Below are 27800 nucleotides of genomic sequence, written 5' to 3' on the forward strand. Positions count from 1 at the left end.
GGGGGCCTGTTGTGTTTGCAGTATTGTTCTAATCATAGCGAGCTCTGTGAGCGTGAAAGCAAGGATGGTTAATGTTATCTCGTGTTATTCCTAATTTTCATGGACCACTGCTGTACAAACACACACACACACAAAGGCCTGTGATCACAGAGGAGGGCACAAAAACATCTGACTCTGACACCTTGAGGAGAGTTTTGTCTTTTATATTTGGAGTAGTGTCACGTGTGATTTCTATTCTGCTCTAATGACAGAACTGCTGATACCGAATTCAGAAGAGAAATGTCATGTCATTGACATTCTCTGCAAAGCTTTCCCATGGCTCTCCTACGTTTTTTTTCTGTGTTTAGATTGTAAGAAGAAACGAACAAGTTTGCAGTAAATGCACATTTTCATAAACACAAAACTGTACATCATTAATCGATGATGTTTGATGCATTCCAACAATCAGTTTTAATGCCATTTTTTGGCATTTCACTTCCCCACAAACATCCCCTTTTACGTCATCTTCACTTAATGAGTCCCTACATTTCCCACAATGCCTTTTATAAACCTCCTGAGAGCTAATTGCATTTTGCTGCAGGTTCTATGTATGTGGTGTAGTGAGTGAAAGCACCTTCACCTGAGAAAGAAAGTAAAAGTTGCGCTCCCTCCTGAAAAGGCAACCCATCTTCGAGCCACACTGTATGCTGGTGCGTTTCAGTTTCACCCCTGACCTTTCCATGGAGCGCCTCTCCCTGTACGACAGCTGCAATGGAAAGCTGGGAGAGGAAGAAAAGTAATTTGTCATTTCCAAAACTGTGGAACATTTTTGAGACCATTTTTGTTATCTTACCTCTAATTTTTATTTCTTCAATAATATGTTCTTGTTTTAATATTTCACTAATCACATTTTGCGAAGGTTGCAGCATAACTTCAACGAGAGAACTCACAGTACTTGATTTAAAAGTCAGTCCATATTTTCGCTGACTTGATGTTAATCACTTTGCAGACAGGACCATGCAGGCGGAGTGCATTCGCAACAGATGGATTATGTAGATTTAAGGTAAGCCACTTATTGCTTAGTAGATTATTAGACTGCTGCACGTTCATTTTTATTGTCATCCATTCAGAAGTCATGGTGGGGTGACTGTATTAGGTGGATGACAGGTCACATCACCTTTAGCAGACTTTCTTTAGACTCACTACGACGGATGACATGAATGATACTGTTGGTCCATTAAAATTAAACACGTTGCACATCTAAGGGCACTCTGACAGAGGCGAGATAGCAGCAAACGTTTGGCAAAGTAAATAAAGCATGAGGCACCGGAGGAGAGTTGTGCAATGTGTTTTAATCTTGATTGATTTGCACTGAGGCTCACACTGGCCTCCCAACACCGCGTGAATTCTTAAAGTCGGAAAATGATCTGTGCTGTTACCATGACAACAGACAAAGTTGACTCAATGTGTGCAATGCCTAGATAGATAGATAGATAGATAGATAGATAGATAGATAGATAGATAGATAGATAGATAGATAGATAGATAGCTGAGTTTTAAATTACTGTTATCATTTATCTTTGAAAAAGATAAAATAGAGATATTCTGTCTGATTTGATCTTGTAATTTTTTCTTTATGTTATGTTTACGCAGGTTTGAAAGCAGAATAGCTCTGCTCTCTAAAAAAAAAAAAAAGCATTTCCTGTGATGGTCTCCTATAATATTTGGTTTGGTGTCCTACAATGTGTGCAGCTGCTGTGGCAGAAAGCTTTTGGAAAGGTTCAGGCTGGTTTTCTACCAACAGCAGAGGACAGGGTCTCAAAATCTGTCCGTGAACTGTTGGAGATGCAAAAATGTACCATGAAACATTCATATCAGAGACACACTGTACTGTAGAGATTAATAGTATGCAGGGACATTACAGCAATACTAGCTGCATGAGTATAATAAGAAAAGTGCCACAGACATAATTTTAATTCCTATAGGACAGTAGTAATATTGTGTCTTTATGTTTATTATGCTGCATAATATCTGTTCAGGGTTTAAAAAAAAGTCTCTCACACATACTACTACCATTATAAACAACATTTCTCCACTGCTGAAGTTCTGAACATGTTTTGAATACCTCTGTGGGGTGGTGACAGACAGCTGGTTACTTTTGCTTGCAGCACGTGAATATCTAGCACTTTTTTCACATTTTGCCAGGGGTGAAGCAAACTTACATGTGTCTTCTAGCAGCAGAGATGTGGCTGGGTTTCGGTTGGGGAGGCGCTGTGCTGATGATGATGTTCACATCGACATGGTTTCTGACATAAAAGGGGCTGTACCTCTGAGGGCCAGCACTGTAAGCGACCGACGTCACCGCCGATAGCTAGCTAGCTAGCCAGTTGTTTTGGGAGAAGAAGAAAAGAGCTACAAGCGGAAGAAACACCGGACTTGGTTTTTGGGCAGTATTCGGTTTAAGGTCTTGGTTTAGTTTTTTTTAAAATTACATTTTGAATAATGTCGACCCCGGCGAGGAGACGGCTTATGAGAGATTTTAAAAGGTACCGCAACGTTTCGGCAGTCATCCCCTCTGTTTGTGTGTGTGTGTGTGTGTGTGTGTGTAGCTAGCAGCGTTAGCCGATGAAGCTGTCGGCTGCTAGCTTAGCTTAGCGTTAGCCGCTGGTGCAAATAATACTGTTTATAAAGCTAGACTGTGAATAAACTCGTTAGTTTACGTTGTTTATCTCTGCGCATGGCATCGATAGGAATGACAAAGGAAGGGTTGCATTGTTTCAGTATTATCTGGCCATATCTGAGTAAGGCTCTTAGGTTTTATGCAGTGTTTTCTATCCAGGGAATAACGTTAACGTTAGTCTACATTTTCTCCAAGCTAGTTTGTTTGTTTGGGCTGTTCGGCTCGCTCAGGTTACATTTACCTGCAGGACAAAAGGTAGCTCAGCAGACCCTTTGTCTTGCCCTGACTGGCCCTGATTAAGAGGTAAATGCGACCGGATTTATCTTAATTACTCTCCGCAGTCTGCAAGCTGAGGGTTTAAATTCTGCTGCTAAAAGATAGTTGAGATCACTCAGCCGGCCAACATCATGGTTTCACCCCCACCCCCTCCCCAGCAGCAACGTGGCTCACAGGTGTTGCTCAACTCCGTTTGTGAAAGATCAGGGGGTGCTCCATCTCAATGCTCAGGATGACTAGACATGTGCCTCCCTACAATCCCAGGGTCCTTCTCCTATTAATGGTTACATGCTCAAACTCATGCTGTGAGGACAAGAGGGAATAAGTGTGGTGTCCTGGGAGAATCACAGCTGGCAAAGGGCTGCTTGTTATACCTGCTATCCCCAATCTGTTGTCTGTCTCCATATGGCCATCCTACAGTAGGTGAGCCTGCTTGTGTGTCATTCTCACACACACACACACACACACACACCTGTCAGTGGAAAAAAGATCCTAAGCTATTCAACTAAGAACAGCCGTTGATGCAGGACGGATAAGGTGTCACCGTAACTCTACTCTGCCGTGCCCGTCCCCAGGTGGTAAACTGTAACACTGAGGCAAGTAAAGCACAATGGCACATTCCTGGATCAGCCTGTGTGTCCACGCTAATGCTGGCTGATTGAACTCAGCCTTGCGTGATATTGCCTAACCTCCCTTGTTTGATCTGTAAGTCAAACTATTTACTCAATATGTGTCTTGAAACTGAGCTATGTAATTGTTTGATCGGCAACATTTTACTGTGGCGTTTTTTGGCTCAGTAGCTTGGATGTGAAATGACGTTCCGCTGTTGAAGTGCGGCTATAATAAGCTTTTTTTTTTCCTACTGTTGAATGAACAGTTCAAAAAAACAGCTGCATTTCTTCACATTATATTCTGTAAATCGCAAAATCACTTTCATTTGTTCCCCAAATGTTTTTTATAGAAGTGATTGGCATTGTGATATCAACAACTGTCACCTCACACTTCGATGCTTTCAGTTTCTGTCGCTCCTCAGAGTATTTTAGTGACAACTCAGCTTTCTCATATCTGACAGTAGTTTGTACGATGGTCTGGTTTTGGTTGATAATGAGAAACTAGAGCAACATTTTTTTTAAAGCTATTAGCTCAGTTCAAGTCTTATTGGCCCTGAGTGTTTGTGTTGGGTTTGCTGTCTCACTAAACAACAGTATTTCTAGCAGACCTTAGTCCAAAGAAGTTGTACATGTTTGTCAGTCACTGCATTGACTCCATAGTATGGAGGGTTTCTTTGACTGCACTGTCTTGGGTATGTTATTGATAACAGAAATTATACTAGGGCTGCAACTAGCAAGTATCTTCATTATCGATTAATCTGCTAATATCTTCTTGATTTTCAATGAATCAATCATTGTTTCGTCACTTGTTTCAGTTTAAAGATATAAAACAGGGAGAAACTGCAAATCTTTACACTATAGAAGCCGATAAGGATTGTTTTTGATGAGACTTGAATGTCAAAATACACGCTGATTAATTTTGTGCAGCTTGAATAATTGAATAACCAAATAGTTGTTTCAGCTTTTTAACAAAACTAACCATCATACAGTCCTCATAACCAACATTATCCCCTCACAGACTGAGAAAATAAAACATATATATACACACTGTTGGCTCAAGACTAACCACTACTTCCCAGAATCTGCACACTGGCCAGTAATCCTCAGTTTTTTCAAGTAACATACAGTCTAGAAGGAAGTTGAGTGGAGCGTCATTCCAGCGGCGGGGAGCTCAGGCAGATTGTTGTAAATGAGGTTAATTGCAGTGGGTCTGTCTGCCGCTAGGGACTTGGGCATGGATCTACACTCACATACAGACACACAAGCCAGCCTACCTTGTTTTATAGTGTAAGCTCTTATTAAACCAGCTTTTAGACAAAGCTTCCCAAAGCAGTTAAACTGGGCTGTACAATTACACGCCATAAACAGACCCAACTGTCTTATCGCCATGACAAAACAGTCCAACGCCTAAGTTGCAAAATTTGATAACCGGAGCGATCCCCTAAACCACCACTTTCAGCTACAGCCCTCAGTCCCCTGTGCAAAGAAAAACACCTATAGAAAACCATCTGTCCCTGTTGCAATTAAATATCTTATTCAGTAAGAATAAAGCCACTGTTTGAAGCCAGCCTGCTACCTCAGCACACAGCACGCCATACTTTATTTAAATCCTCACTATCAAGTATTTTTAATGTAGTTTCTACTGCATTTTTATGTAAATGTGTTTGAATGTTTCCCACCTGGACGTCATATGATGTGTTTTTGATATACCAAATTCACAAGCAAGCCAAAGACAGATTTCTTCCTTTTGCGAGCAACAGGTAGACAATAAAGTATTTTCTGTTTTATTCTATTTGTACAATGTGTGGGATTGTTGGTCGAAGTCGTCTGTGGTGATTCCAGATTTGTCCCACATGCAATGGTCGTCTGAAGCAAGACCTTTTTAATGTGACACGATGGCGTACCACAATTTTCAGCAAGAGACCCGACAGAGTAAATTGTAGTCAATTCTGAGGAGTGCGGCTCATTTCAACACGCTGCCTTTATTTGTTATGTGAGCCCAGTCCACCGGAGACCTGCTTTATAGTCTGCACTGATCAATAGTTTAACAAACCAGAGGCTGACGTTGGGGAAACTTGGTTTGTAATGTTGACCTGCGACATCTGTGTGTTTTGAATTGTTGACGTCTTTGTTGCTAGGCAGTTGTTGCTGTAGTGTTTGTGCACCACACTTCACAGAGATCACATGTCCGTCAAACAGCTCTGGGCAGTGTTATTTGTGGAGCTTGAGCTAATGATTGTTTTCATTAATGATAATTTATTAGTATTATTAGCATCATTATTTTGGGTAATCTGGTTAAGCGCTTGGCCTGTAAATTGTCTCTGATTTTAGAGGGTCAGTTGGACTAAACAAGTAACACGAAGACTTCACCACAAGCGTGGACATTTGTCACTATTTCATTTATTTAGACTAAATGATTAACTGATTAATTTGCAGATGAATAATCTTTACCTGCAGTTGTACTATTAAGCATCAAATCCTCACCTTAGTATTAACTCAGTCATTGACTAATTCTCTGCTTTCATCAGTATTTCTTTTGGATTTCCTGTTTGAATGTCTTTTCAGTGGCATTCCTTTCTGTCCATTACTGCTCCTGCTAACTTCTTCTACCTGTTCCTAACACACCAGTGTTGTTGCTGCTGCTGCTGCTGCTGCTGCTGCAATTGTTAAAACGCGTCACCTCCTCTGCACCAGATTGTTTTTCCTGGGAGAAGAACAGACTGCGGGTGTCCAGAGCTTTCATGAACTGGGCTTCAGCTCGGTCATCAGTGTGTCATATAGATGGAGCAATGGAGCATAACAAAACAAGCTTGCAGTGATAGAAAAACGGCTGGGTGCCTTTTCCTTTCTTTCAGGGTCTGTATATGTGACTGTGGTTTATCCAGATAGCCCGAGCATGACAGCATTGGTCAGAAGTCATTTCAGGTGAAGGTCAGCTGGGTGGTTAAAGAGCGTAGCACTACCAGATCTTTGCCGCTCCCTCGGGTCACAGCCTTGGCACAGTAGTGTCTCAGATGAGTGTTAATGGTATAGCTTATGTTACTGACGTGTGACAGCAGGATGGCCAGTGTGCAGTTGATCCTGCGGGCCCGGCTGTCTGCTGAAGTCATGTTGATACAGCAGTTCGTGTTTTGACTGATAATTATCCTGCAGTCAAGGTGTTAATTAAAATCCCCACGCTCTCTCCCATTCTTGTTTCTCCCCCTCCTGCGTCTTTCTCCTTCTGTTTTTTTCCCATCCCCACTGTCTTTCACCTTTTCTGTTCCTATATCAATGTTTTCTTCTTTTTGCTCACATCTCTCATTTTCCTTGTCTCCTTTTCTTCCTGCCGCCTTTCTTTCTATCCATGTCTTTATCTGTCTCTTGCTGTCTGTCCCTCTGTCTTCCTCTTGCTATGTCTTTTACACTGTCTTTTTTTGTCCTTCCGCCTCTTTCTCTCCATCTTACACAGACTTCAAGAAGATCCTCCCACCGGCGTGAGCGGAGCACCATCAGAGAACAACATCATGCTTTGGAACGCTGTTATTTTTGGGTGAGTCATGCTCTAAATCCAACACCGCCCTGCTATCTGTACTGTGCCACTGTGATTGTGATGCACAGATTCCCCCGACCCACCCACCCCTTTGGCAATATTTAAATACTTCTGATTGCAGCCCTGATTGTGGCACTGAACAGTCTGGAAAACCAGCATGTAGAGACTCAGAGGGCGTCTGATGGGGGAACGGGCTGAGACACTGCTTGGGTTTGAGTTGATGGGTCGAGGAAGAAAGGAAAGAAGTATTGGTGAAGAGTCCAAACCGAGAGCGTGTTATGTGATTTTTATTTTTTTAAAATTTTTGTTCATGGTATGCAATTTTAAATGCACTTTAAAGGAACAAATATCCACACACACCTTACTGCATATACTTAGTACAGACGAGGTTCTGCACCTTTTTTCTTTTTCTTTCCATTCTTTGTACTTTTACATACATTCTTTTTTTTTTTTAAAGCATACTAGTAGTATGACATTCAAAAGTCAAAGCAAAAAAAGATTAAAAAAAGATCAAGAAACCAAGCAAATTGTCAGTAATACCAGAAAGCACTGAAAACTCAACAAGAGGCAACAAGGTGCAGCAACAACACAGTTGAGTTTAAAAATAGAAATAGACTTGCTAATAGTTCCTCACCCAATTCAAAGTCAAAGGGGAAGCTGCCAGGACTGTTAACATGTAGGCAGCTGTTTTAATTGGGCCCACGACACAGCCGAGCAGAGTAAATAAAGGCTCTGGTGTCTGTGCAGAGCAAGTCCTTGAAGGATAGATGGTAATGGATGTGTTTTCTCCGAGCCGAGGCTTTATTGGTTGCAGTGGGGATGTTAGGAATTCGGAAATAATTTAATTTCTCTCTCTCTGTGTCCTCTGCAGGCCTGTGGGAACACCGTTTGAAGATGGTAAGTTCTCCATTTTGATTTATCTTGTCCATAAAGTGCAGGCTCAGGGGGCGAACATTTTTCCAAGCTCTGGATTTGGGTCGAACTTTCTCCTGCACCGTTTATTATCGTAGAATTGCATTATTCAGTCCATCTATTACAGCCTTCTGCTCAGTGAGCTGTTAAAGCAGGACAAAGTCAGAGAGCGTTGGTGGGGCGCACAACCAAGCAATCACACTCTCAAAAAAACGCTCCCACACGTAAAAAGATGCTTCCACAAAAAGTATTATAGAGATGAAAGGATTAAAAACAGGATATCCGGGATGGAAAGTCTGAAAAGGGTTTAAAATGAATTAAATTTAAGGCCTAGAAATATTTTAAATAGTTGGGAGGGTTTTGTGTGGACTGACATTTTCTTTGATTATGGCTCAACACACAAACCTGTTCAATAACATTCAATCATAATACAACAGTGATGCATTTTCAAGAGCTGTATTTCAGTTTTAAAGCTGCCTTTAGGTTTTTTTTTTAGGTGTATATAGGTCAAATAATGTAGGAATTAGAGCCCCATAGGTTTTGTCCAATGCAGAGAGACAGTAATATAGGACTGGGTCCATAGTCACAACTGAATATGGATATTTGCTTTTTTATTTTTCTCCTTTTCTCACATGAAACAATCAGAATAATGTGTGTTTAAAAATGGTATAAAGCAGTGAACCTTCAATGTTGTCTTTTTGTATGGTCTTTACTTGCAGCATGCTCCGATTTACTATATTGGGCAACAGAAATTTGCAGACCGATAACATGATTACATTGTGATCTACAGTTCCTACTCTGGACTTCAACAATCTCCAATTAAAGCTGCAGATCTGTTCTTTAACCTCACAATCATTGGTTTATCTCAGTGACATTTGGATGAGCTAAGACAACGAAACGTGTCCAACTGTGTGTTTAACTGTCCGAGGACACAACAGACTCCACAATATTTGTGTTTGAGAGGGGTAAAGACACATTTCTTTATTTTTGGGGATATTTAGCTAAACTTGCAGTTCTGCTGTATAGTACCTGCAGTACAAGAGACGCGCTCTCATTTATGCACATATACACACTTTTTTCCCCTCATACACACACTTTTTTTTTGCTTGTAATTATGACTTAGGTCAGGTAAGAGAAGTGCTGACTCGGAGTTTATTGTTTTCTCTTGTTAGTCATCTCCCTCTTTTTTTCAGCCTTTAGCCTGCAGAGTCGACATCTCTGCCTCAGTGAAGGATTAGCTTCTCTTTCTAGTCCAGCCGGCTGTATTTTTAGTAACATAATTGTTTCTCTCGCTTTCTGTGACCCCCCCCCCCCCCCCCCCCCCCCCCCCCACTCCTCCTCTTCCTCCTCAATCCTTCACATCTGTATTCTCCTCACAAAATTACCTGTGTGTGCCCCTCACACACACACTCTCTCTCCCTCTGCCTCCTTGCAGGAACGTTTAAGCTTCTGATAGAGTTTTCAGAGGAGTACCCAAACAAGCCTCCCACAGTTCGGTTTGTCTCCAGAATGTTTCACCCAAATGGTAAGCAGTGCGGCTGCCCTAACACACACACACATATACTGACAGATTCAAACCATGTATTTGAACCCTGATTTGATTCTTAACGTCTACAGTTTATTTTTATTGGTGTATGTAGTAGAAACCGTTTGGACTTTGGATGTTGCCCAGTTTGTGCCTCCATTATCTAATGGCCCCAAGTTCCCTTTTCCTCCTCATTCAAGCGGTTTCCTCCAATTCATCTCCTTCCCCAGGCCATAAGTGAAGTGAATTCAGTAGGTTAAATCAGGCTGGCAATAAAACTTCACTTCACTTTTTTTTTTGTATCTGTGTCTGCACAGCTAACCAGAGGGTTTTCCATTTGGTTCCAATTGCAGTTTTGATTTTATACAAGTTCTTTGGACTGCATGTTTTATTTGTTTTTGTGTGTTGTATTTGCTGATTCCTCCAGATCATAAGCTCCTTTTATTTACTAGGACTTGGCAGTGTTTCTTCCACAGTGTCGCAGTCGACTGCAATATGAGACCGCAGCAAATTGGTGCATCATTTGGAGTATGCTGCTACGACTGTATGGGCTGGATAGTGATGTCGATGTCTTTAGATCTGAAGCTTGAATGCGTTGTCTCTCTGTTTTCCAGTTTACGCAGATGGCAGTATATGTTTAGACATCCTTCAGAACCGCTGGAGCCCCACATACGATGTGTCATCCATACTCACCTCCATCCAGGTTGGTTGGTTTGACCGTGTTCACATGGGCCCTCACTCAACACTTTGATTTGATTTTTGTAGCTCATTTGGCCAAATGATTGTCTTGTTTGGTCATTATGAGTCTCCGTACCTTTTTGTATACATATCTATGGCAATAGGACTTAATCTCCAATCTGTTCATATAGTGTTTATTCTGAATAAGCATCACATGACGGATCAGTTACTCGCACATAGAGGAACGTATTTCAACAATTTTTATTCCAGAAAAATCCTGCATTTGGTCTTTTGACTGCCTGCTCCTGTGAGACTTGTATTGGGTCCCACACTTCTGATTTGTAGTATAAACTGTGATTTGACTTATTGAAGTAGTTGGATACGAATTCAGCATCTGGATGTGTAAATTTCAGATGGGATCATTTTTACTGCACTTCAGGGACTAGAACTTATTTATTTCGATGTTAACTTACGAGTTTATTATTCTCTTTTGTGTCATTTTTCAAAACGAGACGTAAATCTCTCTGTATACTTTGGATTTCGTACAGGTTTATTTCTCAATACTCCACCTCATTCAGAGAATCTGTCCTGGATATTTAATGCTGGTAAGATGGAGGACGTGGATTTCTTCATCGCTTTTCTCCCTTTTCCGCAGTCGTTGCTGGACGAGCCAAACCCTAACAGCCCGGCCAACAGCCAGGCCGCACAGCTCTATCAGGAAAACAAGAGGGAGTACGAGAAGAGGGTGACGGCCATCGTGGAGCAGAGCTGGGTGGACGTGTGAGCTTTCTCTCGCTCTCTACTCCTTCCTCTCCATCACCCTCTCTTCATCATCCCACAACTTCAGTCTTTCATTTTTACCTCATCAAGAGAAAAAAAAAAAAACACAGCAACTATATCAGAAGAACTCAAGTGCCACCCTGAAAAAAGGAAGAATCAAAAAAAAAATATATCCAGGAACAACCAAACCAGAATGGACATTAACTTGCTTGCCAATACATGTGAGGAAAATGACGGAGGGGAAATCAATCTTATATTTGTGTTTCTTGTCCTTTTACTTTTTTTATTGCATGATGTGAAATAAGTTATTGCTAACAGAATTTGTAATATATCTTTGTTGCTTGGTGGGATTGATGCTGTTAGTCTTTGAGTTTTACAGATTTATTTTTTCTTTGGTTTTTTTTTTTTTTTTTTTTCTTTTCCTCTTTTTTTTGGTTTTTGTAATGTCTGCTGGTGTGCACACAACTTGGCTGTTTGGTCAAAACAGGTTGATGATCAAATCAGCGTCATTTTGAAAGTCATGGAAGAATAACAACCCAGAATACCAAATCCTTTCAGAGCCGGCATCGTCGCTCTCCCTCAAGTCAGCCGCAGATTCGGCTGATAAAGAACAATCCCCGATCTGTTCCGAGCATATCTGTTATTTTAAGAGACACTGTAGGTTTGGGCCCACAGACGTCACAGCATGCAACAGCGCCAAGTCTCCCTTGCACGGATGAATCATGACTCTGTGGCTGGGCAGCTCTGAGCTTTTATTTTAATCAATTCTGCTCCAAGGTAGAAGATGATGTTAGAGAAGAAGTGTGAGAGAGTAGACATTAACACCAGAATGGGACAGGGTGCAGTTGGACTGTAGAAGAAGAGGCCTAGTTGAAATGGATGTGGGAATCCCGGCTGAATCAAGGAAACACCATATCCATATAAATCGTTTACATTTAATTTCCTCTCACTGTAACCTTTTTGTTTTAGCGCCATTCTGTTAAAGATGATCATAATGTACGTAAAAACAGGAGCGCCTGAGCTCAGGAATTCAACAGTAAAGAATTTCTTGAATGGTGGTGCTATATCATTTTCATTTCAAGTTCATGTTACAGACATCTAGAATCGGCATGAAGTTGGTAAAGAACATGATGTACGTCTGCATCATATTCATCTCACTCTATTCTGCTCATTTTCTATTCTAGATCTCTGCTAGTTGTCACAGTTCAGAGTTGAATTCAGAAAATAGAAGATAAATGCAGAACTGCATCTAAAAATCAGAGTTGAACTGTTCTCAGCTCCGTCTCCTGACAGCTCATCTTAGGCTCGCGCCCACATGGTTTTCTAATTTCACCCGCCACAGAAAGTAAATCACTTTCGAATGCTTTGTTGCCTGTGACGTGTGTGTGAGCAGGAATGAAGTGTCGGGGCTTTTGATGCTTCTCTTAAAATGACAAAGCTGACATGTAAATTAACAAATGAGCGGAGGATGAAAGCAGTGCTGCCCAGGTCGTTTTTTTTTTTGTTTTTTTGCTCTAAATGAGAGCAGTTAAGAGGATTGACGGAGCAAACTGCTGCAGGGAAGACCAGACTCGCATGCAGTCTGAACCCTGTTTCAACAGTGTGACATCAACTGTTTCCCCAAAGGCTCAAGTTGTTTTCATGCCTGCGTTTGTCTCCTGTTTTATTTGTATGTGATACCCAATTAAAAGACCACTTGAGTATAAATTTACAACTTAACCTCGCCCAACTCCAGCTAAATAATCCATGTAAGACAGTCATCACCAAACAGTTCCTCTTTTCTGAGACAGTAAAGGTCATATTGTGGCTAGTGACTTCTTTCACCTAAAAAGCAGAAGGGATATGTTATAAAATGTTGTGAATTAAACAAAAAATGTATACTTATAACAATATGCTGTATAAACATAATAAAACACATTTTTCAGACTTTGAGATGGCTTTTTTTTGCTCTTGGTTTGTCCTTGCTGTGTTTAAGAGCTTTATTTGTTCTCCCATCAATGAAGTTTTCCCATAACGTCCCTCTTTATGCCGTAACATTCAGTATCTGCTAAGGTGGGTGAAGCCATGAGGTTGAGTCACTAGAGGTTACCACTCTAGATGCTTACCAACGATTTCTCAGACCTCCATGAGATGTTGCTAAATCCAACCTTTAATCTATTTTCCCCCTCTATGGGGGGTTTATTAATCATATTACTGGTTGTAACAGCACAGTCCACCCCCATGAAAATCAATACAACCGTCAAAAACCAGAAAGGAAAAACTATTTTATTTCTGTAGATAGAATTCTTTACTTGGCCTGCTGGTGAATTCATCCAATTTCAAGATTAAGTATTAACTAAAATGCAAAAAACAGCTTTTAACTGAGATAACGAATGTGCTGGTATGTTGCCGTGTTCCACTTTTGTCAAGACCGTTCACCAGACAGCGTGAACTGTGAGCTTTGAGGTGAGATTCATTCAGCTTCATTCAGTTTTACCTCTTCAATATTCCAGTTTGTCCCAAGAGAAGAATTGTGCTCCAAATTGTTTGTTAACTCACAGAAAGTCACAGTAAATCAGTATGAAGGAAAAGAAAGAAAAAGAAAAGATGATGTTGTAGTTCAGGCAGGGACGTCAAAATACAAGATCTGGAGTCATTTTTCATCAGAATTTATAAAAAACATGATAAAAACGAGTACAGTTTAAAAACCAAAGTAAAACAATGGTGTAAAAAAAGTCCAATACTGACAAAAACATCTTTGCTGTCTCCACACACCTAGACTGTTACCTGAGTAACAGTCTTTCTGCTTCTGATAAAAAATGATTGTTGTTTCACACACATCACTTCCATAATTAACAGCGGAGCAGTGTGGGATCGCGTGAAATGTGTTCACAAGTACATCCTGTAAATGTACATAACAGCTGGGTCCTGTCAGTCTTCAGTCTTGATCCGTCTGAGCTCGTCATCGACCCTGTGATTGAGGAGAGAGGAACACATGAAGGATTTTCTCAGTCAATATATACCTGTGTGTGTGTGTGTGTGTGTGCAAATGTACCTGTTGTTTCTTCATAATCTCATCTCTTGTCTTGAAGACCGGTGCATCCACCACCACGATGCCTTCAGCCATTTCCTTCACTCTCTCCAGGAGCGCCGCGTTGTACCTGCCATTAATCACCAGAAACACCCTGTCAGTCTAAAGACCCACCCAGCATCCTTAATTCATCTGTGGTCCACACAGGTTTCTGTGGCTGATAGATTGACGGATTATAATTTTAGCAATCAATAACTTATTATAGAACCGAAAATGATTAGCTGATTAACTGACTGTCTTTTGAACTAGTCCTCATATTTCAAGTTTTTAAAAAAAGCTACATGTTCCCCATTTCCAGCTTCTCCGTTATAAAAATCTGCTAATCTCCTTTGTCTTACATGAAAGCCTAATACATTTCAAATTTGGGTAATTTTGACTGTTGGTAGGACAAAATCACCCTGATGTTTAAATTGTGAAGGGCATTTCTCAGGTTTAATTTTCTCTTGTTACATGTTCCACTTTATCTTGGTCAAAATTCCTTAAAAATACAAATTCTAGGAACTGTTTCTGATCATGTTTATTTTTGTTGTGCGAATAAGAAACAGTGGCAATCAGCTGATGTATCATTATTGGACTTTTCAAACTCCTCAACCCAACAATGATTGTTATTGTAATGATTATATTTACATTTATTTTCATTGTTTTCTCAATTAATTGATCCATTGTTTGGTCAAGAAAAGCCAAAGGTGACTTCCTAAAATGTGTCGTTTTGCCCACAACCCAAAGATATTCAAGTTTACGGTAACGGAGGAGTGAAAAGTTGGAAAATATTCACATTCAACATGCTGGAGAATTGTGATTTTTGTTTTTAAGACTTACTCACACTGATTAACCAAAACAGGGTAATTTGGCAGCTCTAGAATAGAAAAGAGAAAGAAAAAAAAAAAAGTAGCACTAAAGAAATAAAAAGGAAATTGTATGTACAAGGAAGCCGTACAGTTACGCACACGTTTATAGATCACCTTAATTTTAAATTATTGGCTCATGAGCTGTTTCATTTAAAGAAATAATCCCATCTGTTGGTGGTTTTATGGACACAGGGGGCAGCAGTGAGCCGATGATGAGCTCATAATGAGACGAAGAAGATTCTGCACCTGAAAACTTTCCTGGACAAACCACACAAAAGGTGAGATGTGTGACTCAACTGAAGTTATATTAAACTATATGTTGACTGGGTAGAAGAGAAAAGGCGCCACAAGTGAGGAGAAACCGAGTTTGGTGAACATGTGTGAAGGTTAACTTTAGTGCAGCAGAAGTTAAACATCCTGGACTGAGGCATGGAGTACTTTTTAAACTAAAATATACTTTTTTAAAGTTTCCTACGACTGAGGAGCGGCTTTGTTTCCTTCAGCTCAGGAAAAAACAACACCACAAAGTTAGTGAGGACGGTGATGTTTCTGTACCGACAGCCGAGGAAGACGTTGTTGGCCCAGACCATGGACAGGGACAGCAGGTGGTCCAGCTGCTGCCGCTCGAAGTCGCTGAAGTTCCGCAGGATGAACTCCCTCCTGGCCTCCCAGTGTTTTTCACTCTCCCAGTAGCCCCGATACGCCTCCACCTGCTCGGCCACAGCTCTGTTTTGTTGAATGAAATCCTCCACGTCCATGGCAGACATCTTCCTCTTCTCTGAGCGAGTCAACGAAGGCAGCTTCCGGTCTGAGGAGCGGAAGTTGTTTTTCAGTTTTGCAAACAGCGCCACGCTGCGGTGGAGCCGAGCGCTGCAGCTGACCTGACATCCCCTCTGCTTCCTCCTGTGGTTGCATTTAAATTAAAGCTTTGGGTTTTTGTGCCATTTACACACAACAAGAACAAAATATGTCTAGTATTTTCATTATATGGGGATATATCAACTTTTTATTAATATTTCTGTTGTATCTGTGGTTGGTAATGAGCCTGGTCTCATGGAAAATTGTTTTTAATCTTAGTTTTTATATCATTTATCATATGAATGAAATTTGGTATGTCCTCATTAAGCAGGCAGTTTTTTTGGGACTACATACATACAGACAGACAGACAGACAGACAGACATTTTTTTAAACTAGTTTGTTTTTATAACCAAATCTGCAAACACTACTACAAATAGTTCACGTGTTTCATCAGGTTTGATAGGTTATATACTGGTGACCTCCATCTATAAGGGACTATTGTTGAAAATTAGCCAAGTTTGATGCCATAAATGTAATTTAGATTCAAAATAAAGAATAAGATGTTATTTTTGTATGATGCCCAAAATAATGGTGTGAGTGCACATCTTCACATCGACATCACACGCAGATATTTTGACTGATTATAGCAGGAAATGCACAGGTGGAGTCAATAATTATAATGAAGGCTTTGCTCCATTTAAGGACAACACCCAGACATCTGAACTGGCTCACCTAAATCGATTACAGCCATCATTAATGTTATTAATTACTTTGTGCTTTTCCTACTGTGATGTGTGCAAAAGTTTACTATGAAAAAGGCTTATTTGGAAGTTGTTGTCTGTTCTAATTGAAGCATTTGCCCCTCACTGTACTGCAGGTGGGCTAACGCAGCTTTGTCAGGCTCCTGTTTCCCCATCCAGCTTTATGTGTTTCTTGCTTTGCCAGAAGATATAAAATTCACACAGTCTGTGACACACACACACACACACACACACATTTTCATTTTTCTTCCTTCCTCTCACTTGAGCGACATCTCTCTCTCTCTCCCTCTCTCTCTCTCTGCACATAACCAGCCTGCCAGGAATATGATCAGAGAGGAACACTGGACTTTTAACCTCCAGTTTGTGTAAAGAGGCTTATGGACAGTCATTCAAGCTCACAGATATGAACAAACACACACATACACAGTCTCCCTTAGTTCTCTCCACACAGATATGTGCACAAACGCCTGCCTGACTCTCTTCTCCCTCCCCCTCTCATTCACACACACACATCACAGCAGCACGGGGGATTTGGGGCTTGTTTTGACATGAATTCATTGATATGCAGAGGGATTCCAGAGGAGGGAAAGCCAACATGAAGTCAGACGGACAGACACATCAGCTCACTGCTCTGTCCCTGGTTTGGTTTCAGCAAAAACTGATTTAACTGTAAATGATTTTCTTTGCACTGTCATTGTAACAGGAAGAGGAAGACCACAAGAAAAGGCTTGTACTTGAACTCAAACTGACTCCACTTCCCTTCCAACTGAGAGAGTATTAACAAAAACAGTTACGCCAAGTGCCATTAAGATTTAGCTTAAGATTCTTCAGGGAAAATAATAATTAATTAAATAAGGTCAATCAAATTCTTATTTATATAATAAACTGGCAGAATGAAAAATAGAATGACCGCAAAGAGAAGCTGATTGAAAAGATGTCCATTAAAGGGAAAATGGTAGATTTGGTTTTCATTGTAATCATTAAGACAGTATGACAGACTGAGGGTGACCAGATCCCAACAAACCAAATGTGGGACAAAGAGTACATCAGTGTGGGACACTATGGGACCAGTGTTAAGGAGTAATCCAAAAATGTTTTGATGTGTATCTTTTGTGCAGTAAATAACTTTTATTTAAGATACAATAATGATGATTAATGACAATGATCATCAAATAAATTCCAATATGCATCATATTAAAAAAGCGCTTCACAGTAGACAGGTCAGGTTTTAGATTATAGCGATTCTTTTGCTCAGACTGTGGAGCCTGACGGTGAGAAAACAGCACGAGAAGCTGTGATTATCGCCTTCATCTTGCACTGGCTTTCCTGTTGACGGTGGAAGGGCACTGAAGGCGTCAGGAGCGCAGCACCGCTAAACACTAGACTTCACAAAAGCATCTGTCCTGCAGTGGTTTGAAAAGCAGAGCCACTTAAAATATGGGACATCATTGTGATATGTGGGATGCAGGACAAGGGATAAAGATGCTGTGACACCTGGTGACCCTACACACAGCACCCCCTGCATACAAAACAGATTATTTTAACCGAGCTGGTTTAAAGAAGAAAACGAAGTCTGACAAACAGTGAATCTTTTTATAAACTCTCCTATGAAAGACCTGAAATCAGTTTCACAGCAGCTGTGAGGGAGCAGTGGGGACTCAGCCAAAGGCTAACCCAAGCAGGTTGGAACAGCAGTCAGACATGAAGCAGTGAAATAACGTCTGTGCAGATCCAGACAGGAGTTTCTTTAATGTGCAACCTGGCTCAGTGAAGTCTGAGAACACTGATTAAAGGAATGTCTCGCCCTCAGAAATATACCGCGCTCGTTCTCCACACGTAAGGACGCTCATGTGAAGCAGCTGCAGGTTTGAATTTGAGTTCCTGTGCGAAGGTAAAACGCACAACGATTCAAACAAATGTCAAGATTAGTTAACCTTTACTTAACTAAACTGGAGGCCAAAACATCAAGCAGCTGGCCAGGATTTACGTTTTGTGCATTTATGGTTTTAATTTTAGATTTAAGCACCAAAGCATCAACTTTAACTCACCTTTAAAAGTTACTTTATCGTTTTAGTTTAGATTAACAACATTTCAATTCAAAAAAGAGGAAAATCTATTCCTATCTGACAGAAGTCACTTCATAATGAATCGCTCAGACTGTAACCGTGAGTGTTTCTCTTGGCTTTATTTCAAAGGTAACTAAAGTTGAAATATCCTGTGAGTTTTGAACGCGGTCTCTCGCTGCCTTCTAAACATCTCACACAGGTTTTAGCGTCATCCTGTTTTCCATTGAGCCTCAAACATTGTATATCTATTTCCAAGCAGTGTCAGTTTACTGTAAGTGGTTAAAAAAACTTCTTTCCAACAAGCTGCACTCTCCTGATGCTCTGAATCAACACACCACAGAGAGGAGAGACATGAAGAAGCCCAGTTAAAGCAGCAACCTGACGCCGTCTAAATCTTCTTTCTGCACACTGCACGTGCACACACACAACCTCTGTGCACTGGTACAATATTTCTTCTACAAATAAACACATGCAAATGGACACATACATCAGCTTCTTCACTTGTAACCCCTAATCTTAGCACTGAATGCCGGCTCTAATCCAGTTTTTGTGAGAACTGTGACCGCTAAAATGTTCTCTCCTCCTACGTTTCTTCTCTGTTTTCTTTTCCTGTGAGTCAGAAAGACATGAAAACACACATACTAACGCACTTTCACCTCCTCTCAGAATCGCCCCAGAAAAACCACCGGTGGCACTCCTGAGTATGTTATGTATTGGGCAGCTTCCAAGTCATACAAGTCGCCGCTTTATTGAGTGAACTAACCCATTAAGTTTATGGCCTCGCTCTCCCCCTCTCACTCAGCCTGAAATACACACTGATGCTGAAATAATACACTGCGTTCCAGCCAGCTCTGGCAGACAGCCGTTCCTGATGAGTCACCTAATGTATGCTTACTCAGGAGAAAACTATAATTGGGAAACACACAGACAACAGGTTGCCCTTTCAGCCCGAGTCCTGGGGGAGTACCAACGAGAAAGGATTAACCCACTGTGAAAAGTGCCTGTGGATATCAAGGTTACTGCGAGGAGAGTGGGAAAGGCATGAAAGACGGGTGATATAGATCACTGCAAACCTGTTCAGGGGTGTAGGAGATGATGAGGTGTGTAAATTGCAGGGTTTAAATCACTGAGTGTAGAGTCAACTTTCAATGAACTCCATCAAAAGCTGACTGGTGAACAGGTGACTATGAGGAGGCAATTGTAGTTTCATTAAGTTCCATGCTTTAACACAGGGGGAGTTCAGTTTTCTTGTAATTCTTTGTGTCATTTCTCTTAGTCCCAAGCAAAGACTGAGACAGTCTATTGGCTGAATGTCTTTGTGAGCCCATTGTGCTCAGAGAGGGGTTTTTAACTGCAGGAGGCAGAAAAGGAGGAAGACACACACACTTCCCAAATCTCGACTTTGTGTACTGCTGTAGCTGACTGGTGGATCATCCTGCTGGCTTTTCTCATTGTTTTTCTTTCAGGGTCTGGGCGCACAGTGCAGCATAGTACTGCCACAATCTTGTAGTACAGCATTGGACAGTAAATTCTTCTTGAAAGTAATAAATATGGTTGCCCATCTTGCCATTGAATAATAAATGAATAAAATTCAAATTCACACATGTATTGGTTTGTTTAAACACTTGGTTAAAATTTTGTTCTGTCTCCTTATTTCTTTTAAAGTTTTCTTTACATTTTGGTTTGCTAAATGAAACATAAGGAACATAAATCAAGTCAAACCACCGTGATAGCTCATCAGGAAGCACTTTACAATTTGCAACTGTTTTGAAAGGCAGAAAACTGTTACATATGTCGTTCTGGAGTGTGGGTACAAACAACGTGTTTTATTGTCTCATTTGGAGGACTTGGCCCAGATGTCCAGCAGCAGCTTCTCTCAAAAGTAAAAAAAAAAATAAAAATGCACCTTCAAAGACAGCTGGTCTAACTGGAGTACATATTGAAATGGTATTAGTGCAACAACAAATTAAAAATTAAAAGCGACAACTAAAATGCATTACATCATACTTTCTGTCCTGTACTCTGCCTTCTTCCTGTTTATGTTACTTCCTGTTTACACCCACACTGAGAGCAGATGAGTACAAATATTGTCCTCGTTTAGAAACAAGCTGCTTCGTTTAAGTTTATCCGTAAAAATTAAAATTACTCTCATGAGAGAACCATATGTGCAAGATAATCTAATCTAATAGTCTAACATCTAATAGATCTGTGTTTGTTATGTGCACATGACTTTTATGTGTTTTTCTCTTCTGTTTTTCTTTTTCCACACTCTTGCTCCTCGTCTGTATCCTGCTCCTGTGTTAATCTGTGCAGAATCTCAGTCTCTAGAGGCTTCTTGTTGAATCATGGTCATAAAATAAACTTTCAGGTCTGTTCAGCTTCATTTCACACAAGAAGTCTAAACCATTTTCAATAGTTTGGGAGTGCTAATGATTGTAAAATTGCTAAGCAGGGAATACAAACCTTTGGCTGCAGAGGCACAGCTTTACTTCCCAGATCAATACCATTTATGTAAATACTATGTTAAATTATGATCACACCCCAAAGCGATTTCAGCTGTGAGCATTAGCATGCAGGAGGTAAAGCTACCTCATTAGCCACTTAAGGACTGAGTATAACCAAATAACAAATACTTAGACTAATAAATAGACTGAGATACATGATTAAAAGGCTGATTTCATTTATCACCGAAGTGGGAAGAGCATCTGCAAAACTTGTTGGAAAATGCACTGTAGTTTGGAGCGGGACTATCAGAATTAGGCTCCACTTGACATTGCATTGACTTTAGCCTCCCGTAGAGGAGGGGTGCTTGAAAACTTTAGGCTTGGGACCCAAGTGATAAATGTAGTCTGTCACCCTGGGACCCAGACTAATTAAAACTAGTGCTCTTGACATGTAGGGATGCTGGAGCAGCAGGGCCTGCCAGCTATTTCAGGTCCTGAATCCTGACCCATTGTTTAAAAAATTAGGATATATACCCGTCTATTGGCCTAATTGGAGTTGGCATGGATATTGGGGCCACGATACAGAGCGTGCACTGTACCTCCTCAGTCAGTTTAGTGCCCCCACTCCTCTGTAACACCACCACACAGCTGCCTCTACATGAATACTGTCATCTCTGTGTTCACATATTGATCTTATTTCCTGGAATGTGTGGTTATGAGAATCAAATGCAACCTATGTCATGGAAAAATAGCGTAATGCTGGCTCTGTGTGTGTGTGTATTTGTGTGTGTTGTTGCTGTTAGTGTTAGTGGGAGAGAGGTTATAATTGATATTACCAATAAGTTATAAGATTTTATGTCCTGTGAGGAGCAAAGTTAGAAAGAGAAAAAAAGAAGAAGAAAAAAATAAACCTTTGAAACTAATGACTGGATTACTTCAAACCAACTCCAAAGTATCAAGATGGCGAAGAGAATTAAATACAATGGAATCACAAATGTTACATCTGTCCTCTTTGTGCATTTTGACACAGCTCTTCTACTGCCACTGTCTGTAAATCAAATAAACAATGCAGACACGCTTTGAAAAGTCATGTTACTGTCATGGTATTTTCAGTTTTTCTACAGTACATGACATGCTACAAATAATGTACCACAGCTCACCAAAGTAGCTGTCATCCATAAACAGAACAACTTTTTGTTGTTTATTGGTTACAGTATTAAAAATAAACAGTTTACGGTTCTGGTATTGTGGAAGACACAATGGCAGAAGAGGTATTCAGATATTTTTTTTAAGTAAAAGTAGTAATACTACAGTGTAGAGTGTAGTGTACTTTATATCCTGCAACACCTACTTTTGAAGTAAACTCTTATTGTGAAAAGTAACTAACTGTAGGTATCAAATACATGTGGAGTATTTGCTTCTGAAATGTTAAGTGAAGGTATAAATAAAGTAAGTAAAAATAAATAGCAGAAATGGAAAGTTCCTCAAAAACCCTGTTAGGGACCAAGCAGTAAGAGCAGGGACACGAGAGTACAATTTTCAGACATTAAGGCTTTATTTAGCCAAATTAAACAATCAAATAGGAAAACCAAGGTTGCAAACAATTAAAATACATAAGCATGGAAAAGTATCAACAGAAAGTCTAACTATGGGCCCTTTAAATAAACTGAGGTCAACAAACCCATATTGCAACAGAAATCTAAACTGAACCACCATGACCTCATGAATGACACAAAGAAAGGGGTATATATACACATAGGCTAGCCTACAGACAAACGAGGGGGGGGGGTTCGAACTCCTTACGATTAAAACACCCCAAAATAAACCCAACTGCCATTTAAAGATATAACACAAATAATACCAATATATACTAAACTATCCAAAACCCAAATAAACATCCATACTACATAATACAATACAACATGCTACTTTCTGGAAACTACTGCAACTCTGAGCACCCCTGTCCAGCACTGGGAGTTGAGACCTTCCACTTCCTGTGTTCCAGCATGAAAAGGTGCCTTAAACTCCACTTCCCCCTTTTGCCAGGAACTCAGCAGCATGTGGAGAACCAAAGAGAAGGTAACTCAAAACCAGCTTGATAAACTTATGTTAACTAAGTGTTAACCAAAATGTGTACGCTCAAATTGGAAAACTATATCATAATGTAAATCAAAGGAAAAATAAACGTTCTTAAACCAAAAATTGTGTCGTGATTATTTGAAATGAAAGGGAAGATTACTACATGGTGCCAAATGTCGATGGGTCCATCACAAACCCCTTCTTCACTTTCCTCTGCTGCCACACTGCGACACTTAGACCGGAACAGAGGCATCGTTACTGTTATTAGAAACACCTGAGCTTGAGAAAAGTTACCTTGTTTTGAGGACAGAGGTTGTAAATCAGGCCTTTAATGGTGACACTCCATCTTCCTGCACACAACTATAACGGTGAGCTACGCTAATTATCATTTAGCATCCATCTATATTTTCATGGTACATTGTAAAACATTGCCAGCTAAAACGTCAGCAGCTTCGGCCTTCATGACTAAATACGTAGAGGGACTGTTAGCCAATGCTAACTCAATAATGGTCGCTAAAAGATTGTAGTAATCTAGCATTAATTTGTAAAAGGTAAATAACTTAGCCCACTGTAACTATTGTATTTAAGTACAGTTTTGTGGTACTTTACTTGACTATTTATGTTTTCTCCAACTAATGTGCTTTTTAATCTCACTCCATTTATGTGACAGCCATAGTCACTGGCTACTTTTCAGATTTTCAGTGTGGTATTGCTGCTTTTATTTATGTAACATTTAAACAAAGATCTAAATATTCCTCCCACCACGGTTCAATAACTTCATAGGTGACACACTTAAGCGATGCAAGGTCAGGTTAAATATTATAACTAACTGCAAACAGCGCACACATATGGCATTATGTTTTTTAGACGATACTGTGTGTCCTGTTTGACTTCTATAGATACAACCTCTGTCCCCCAGGAACTGATACAAAATAAATGGCTACTCCTCAATGAAGGCAACCTTAGTGAGAAAGTGCAACACAAATGGGCCGAGGGAGGCTGGGCCGCCTGCAGAAACACTCACGGGGGAACCACACACATTATTGGATACTTTTGGTACTTGAATGACATTTGTTTTTTTAATTTAATTTAGCTTGTGTGGAATAGCTAAGTAAGATGATTCCTGTTTTATAAAATAGGTTTGGCTAAGATCATCGCTGAATGAGGTCCACACTTTGTACGCACAAATAAATGAAAATCTCTGTGCAGTGCAATATATTCTGGTACAGTAACCTTGCAATGAATCTGACTTCCTTCCTTCTAGAAACTCCCTCTTAGATGGTTGTCAAATGGACGAATGTGATCACTTCTGAGGCGACAGCTTGTGACGGTGTTGTCTTATGAACACAGTCGATTTTTCTGTATAGGCCAGTGGCAGTCGAGATATTAGTTAATACTGTTTCAAAATTGTTGTGATTGATTATTTAAGGATGTGGGACATGTAGTACCTATAACCACTCATCAGTAAACCCCACCCATTTGGTGCCTCCAGCACAATAAACAAACCACAGCTACTATTCGATCCACATCTGGGTGGATCTGCTCCCTAAATAAACAACGTGTGCATCTCATCAGACAGAGGAAATTGCATTAGCTCACATTAAAAACGACCATGGAGAGGGTCACGGGCTGTTTCCTCGGGGGACACCACCTACCTGCGTTATGTGGAGGGAGAAGGAGGGGAGGACAAACTGCTGTTGCTGCTGTTGCATTTGAATGTGTGCCAGAGAAATCCCTCCTCTGTGTCCTTCACCGCCTCATTTCACTTTGTGCAAAACAGCATCACACCCTCTCCTCCTCTCTCCCCCTCCATCCCTCTCCTCCCCTCTCTCCACTTTCTGACTGACACCTGATACAGCTGATATGAGCATTTGTGCACCTGACGTCCTTGCCTGTGCGTGAGTGGTATTTTTTTTTTTTGGTGCGTGCACATGCGCTTGCAGGCCCGTGTGTTTGATACAAGCAGAATCGTCCCATTTGTTCACCCGAACGTCCTTAATTTCAGCATGCCTCCTGGCTCTGCATCTATGTGTTTTGACCAGACATTTTAGAAACCAAAAAGCGAGGGTGGATTACCACAGCTGAGATGATGCTGTCGGTCACGGCAGAGATGCTGGGTTAAAAGCTGCACGTGCTGACAGAAAATACAGGAAAATGTAGTCATGGTTGATAACAGGCAGAGGACAGTGATTTAGGGAGAGTGGACGGTAGTAGATTACACATTGATCAAACACCCTCCTCCCCTTTAAATATAGATTTTAGAGAAAATGTGAAGGAAGGTAATTTACTTGCCAACAGTTCCCTTTGGATCACTGTGAGCAAATCAATCACTGGTAGGGAGATATTATCACTTACAGTAAAGTGCGACTACAGGCCCTGACTTTGAACTGAAACTCCAGTGTCCATCATTTTGACAGCTGCTATTGGTGATGGTGAGAATTATGCATTGCCTTTAAAAATGGATGAGACTGAAGCTGAACAAGTAAGCTGCTGGAAAGCTGTGGGTGAGTTTGAATTTTAACATAATTCTTCCAGTCACACGTCAGTCAGAGGAAACACTGGATAGCTCAAGTTGTTCATCTGTTTAAAGCCATTATTTTGAGTGATTCTAAGGTGACATGAAGCACTTTATATTTCTCAAATGTATTTTCACTTTTTGTGCCATTGAATTTAATCCTTAGGAGCTAAAAAGAAAATCTTCATTAAAGTTTAAAACCTCTTTGAATGCTTTAAATTGCACCAATAAATAAATCTATTTCTGAAAATAGAGCGCTGATTGCCATGTGTTAATCACTGGCTGGAGATCAGACACCGGATACAGCTTTTGATGTCCCATTTCAACACTTTCTGCCACAAAGTAATCCTGTATCACACTGGCAGAGAATTGGCAGGTGACGGTTCAATCCCCATCCTCTCCTCTCCGAGGCGCAGTAATCTAGCATTTCTCAGAGTAGGAAGTGCAGCTTGCGGTAACACTGAATTGAAAGTACGCCATAAATATGGCGCCAAAAGAGTTTTCAAGCTGATGATAAGAGCTGATTTTTCCCCTGTGTTGTCTCTTTCTCTCCTGGGGGGTGGGGGGAGAGGTTGCAAGACAAGACCCGCCTGTGCATTTGTGCAGAGCGGCGTGCACGTCCACCGGGCAGAGGAGTGGGAGCGAGGCACGGCTGCAAGTGAAGACGAGGAGAGCTGAATGTTTTATTTTTGAAGGAGGGACGTTGCGAAACTGGCTCGCAATCTTTTCTGACTCATCGTTTGGAAATAAAGCATCCTTTTTCTCTCTCTCTTTTTTTTTTTTTCCCCCTCCACCCTCCTTCTCCCTCGCTTCTCCGTCCCCTCCTCCCGTACCGCTGGCACAGGAGAGGAAAACACAGTCGGATTTTGACACCACGTTTGGGCTGCTTTTGCAAAATGCGACATGCTTTCCTGTGAGCGCTGTGTTGTGCGCACCTCGCAGCCTGGCACACCGTGAGCAGCAGCAGGACCAGCGGCGGCACCACTGTGTTTGTTGTTGTTGTTGACTTATAAAGGCTGCAACTCCGTCTGACTGCCACTTTGGGATTTTATTTCGGATTTGGACTCGGCGGCCGGTCTTTGCAGGGCTGACGCGCTGTCAACACGCACCGCGAGGGGAAGGGAAGGGAGGGGAAGGGACAGTCCTGTCACCCAACGTGGATCCAGAGTCGGGTCTGTTTAGCAGCACTGCTAGCAGCCTGCCAGGGGCACCGAGTGGGCAAACTGAACCAGCGCTAAACCCTCCACTGTAAAAAAAAAAAAAAAAAAACTACATGTGCCTGGCTCCCAATGATCTCCTAATCTCTGGGAATCGCCCGCCGTCCAGGAGTGAGGACGTCTCTGCACCCGAAGCTGACTGCGATCAAGGTAAGAAAACCCCACTAATGTACGGATAAATGATCAAACCTAAAAGTGGGAGTGTTGCAGGACCTCTGAAGTCCACTTTGCTGCTGCTGCTGCTGCTGCAAGTGCTATATCAGTGCTAGGCTAGCAGCAGGGCAGCAGCTCTGTACGCACTTTTGCAGCGGGCTTGTCAGTCACAGTCAGCGGCAGGGGCGCTCACTGTGTTGTTGGCCTGCGCGGTGCATGTGGGTCAAAGATTGGGCTATGCGTCTTAACCAAGAGGCAAATGGCCCGTTTTAAGCCGGAGCCCGTGCACGCAGCGAGCTGAAATGAGCCGGGCAAACTTGGCCATGTTGTGCTGCAAACGCAACGTGAACGCGCCCCGGTGGGAATCAAGTGTGCGAGCGGGTTGTTGGAGAGAGTCCAAGTGTGGTTATTTTTGCGCGGAATTGCAACAAATAGGGTCATTTGCAGCAGTGTGGCGAGGAATGTGAGTTGTAACTTGCAGGCGAATGTAAAAGCGGCAGGAACACACACACACACACACACACACACATGTATAAATATATGTGGACATAGTGGGGGGTGGGATATGGGATGAAGTTGTGTGATGATCAGGATGTGTGGAGAGCAGGATGGGTGCAGGATGGTAGCACCAAACGTTCACAGTCCCTGGAGGATGTGCAGGCTCTTTTTTTTCCCCCTGTAGTAAAAAGGGGGAAAGGAAACCAGAGGGAGCAGCACAGGTTTTAGGAAGGCTGAGCACGCAACCACACACATACACACATCAAGGAATTAGAGCAACTCCTCTCTGCCTCCCTCACCCTCTCCTCCTCCTCCTCCTCCTCCTCCTCCTGCTGCTTTCTGCTGTGCAGATCTAGCTGGCTTCAGAAGAGGGGTGG

General features: G+C 41.3%; 3 protein-coding genes across 3 annotated transcripts in view; 2 read left to right on the forward strand and 1 right to left on the reverse strand.

Annotated features, from left to right (window-relative positions):
• Nucleotides 1–2341: 2341 nt before the first annotated feature.
• Nucleotides 2342–12905, forward strand: ube2b (ubiquitin-conjugating enzyme E2B (RAD6 homolog)). Its single transcript, XM_070843920.1, has 6 exons — nt 2342–2525; nt 6998–7078; nt 7950–7975; nt 9426–9515; nt 10130–10218; nt 10849–12905. Exons 1-6 carry the CDS (start codon nt 2482–2484, stop codon nt 10975–10977), a joined length of 459 nt encoding a protein of 152 aa, XP_070700021.1. The 5' UTR covers nt 2342–2481; the 3' UTR covers nt 10978–12905.
• A 700-nt stretch (nt 12906–13605) lies between these two features.
• Nucleotides 13606–15675, reverse strand: cdkn2aipnl (CDKN2A interacting protein N-terminal like). Its single transcript, XM_070843847.1, has 3 exons — nt 15447–15675; nt 14008–14113; nt 13606–13923 (listed from the first exon to the last, which is right to left on the reverse strand). The coding sequence occupies exons 1-3, from the start codon at nt 15656–15658 to the stop codon at nt 13915–13917; spliced, it is 327 nt and encodes a 108-aa protein (XP_070699948.1). The 5' UTR covers nt 15659–15675; the 3' UTR covers nt 13606–13914.
• Nucleotides 15676–26827: 11152 nt separating this feature from the next.
• jade2 (jade family PHD finger 2) overlaps nt 26828–27800 on the forward strand; it is a 165845-nt gene continuing 164872 nt past the window's right edge. The window contains exon 1 of the mRNA XM_070843094.1: nt 26828–26922. The gene's annotated coding sequence lies outside the window, so the exon portion shown is untranslated. The remainder of the gene's footprint in view (nt 26923–27800) is intronic.

The sequence above is a fragment of the Pempheris klunzingeri genome, chromosome 14 (assembly GCF_042242105.1).
Source record: "Pempheris klunzingeri isolate RE-2024b chromosome 14, fPemKlu1.hap1, whole genome shotgun sequence".
In the NCBI taxonomy this organism is placed as follows: domain Eukaryota; kingdom Metazoa; phylum Chordata; class Actinopteri; order Acropomatiformes; family Pempheridae; genus Pempheris; species Pempheris klunzingeri.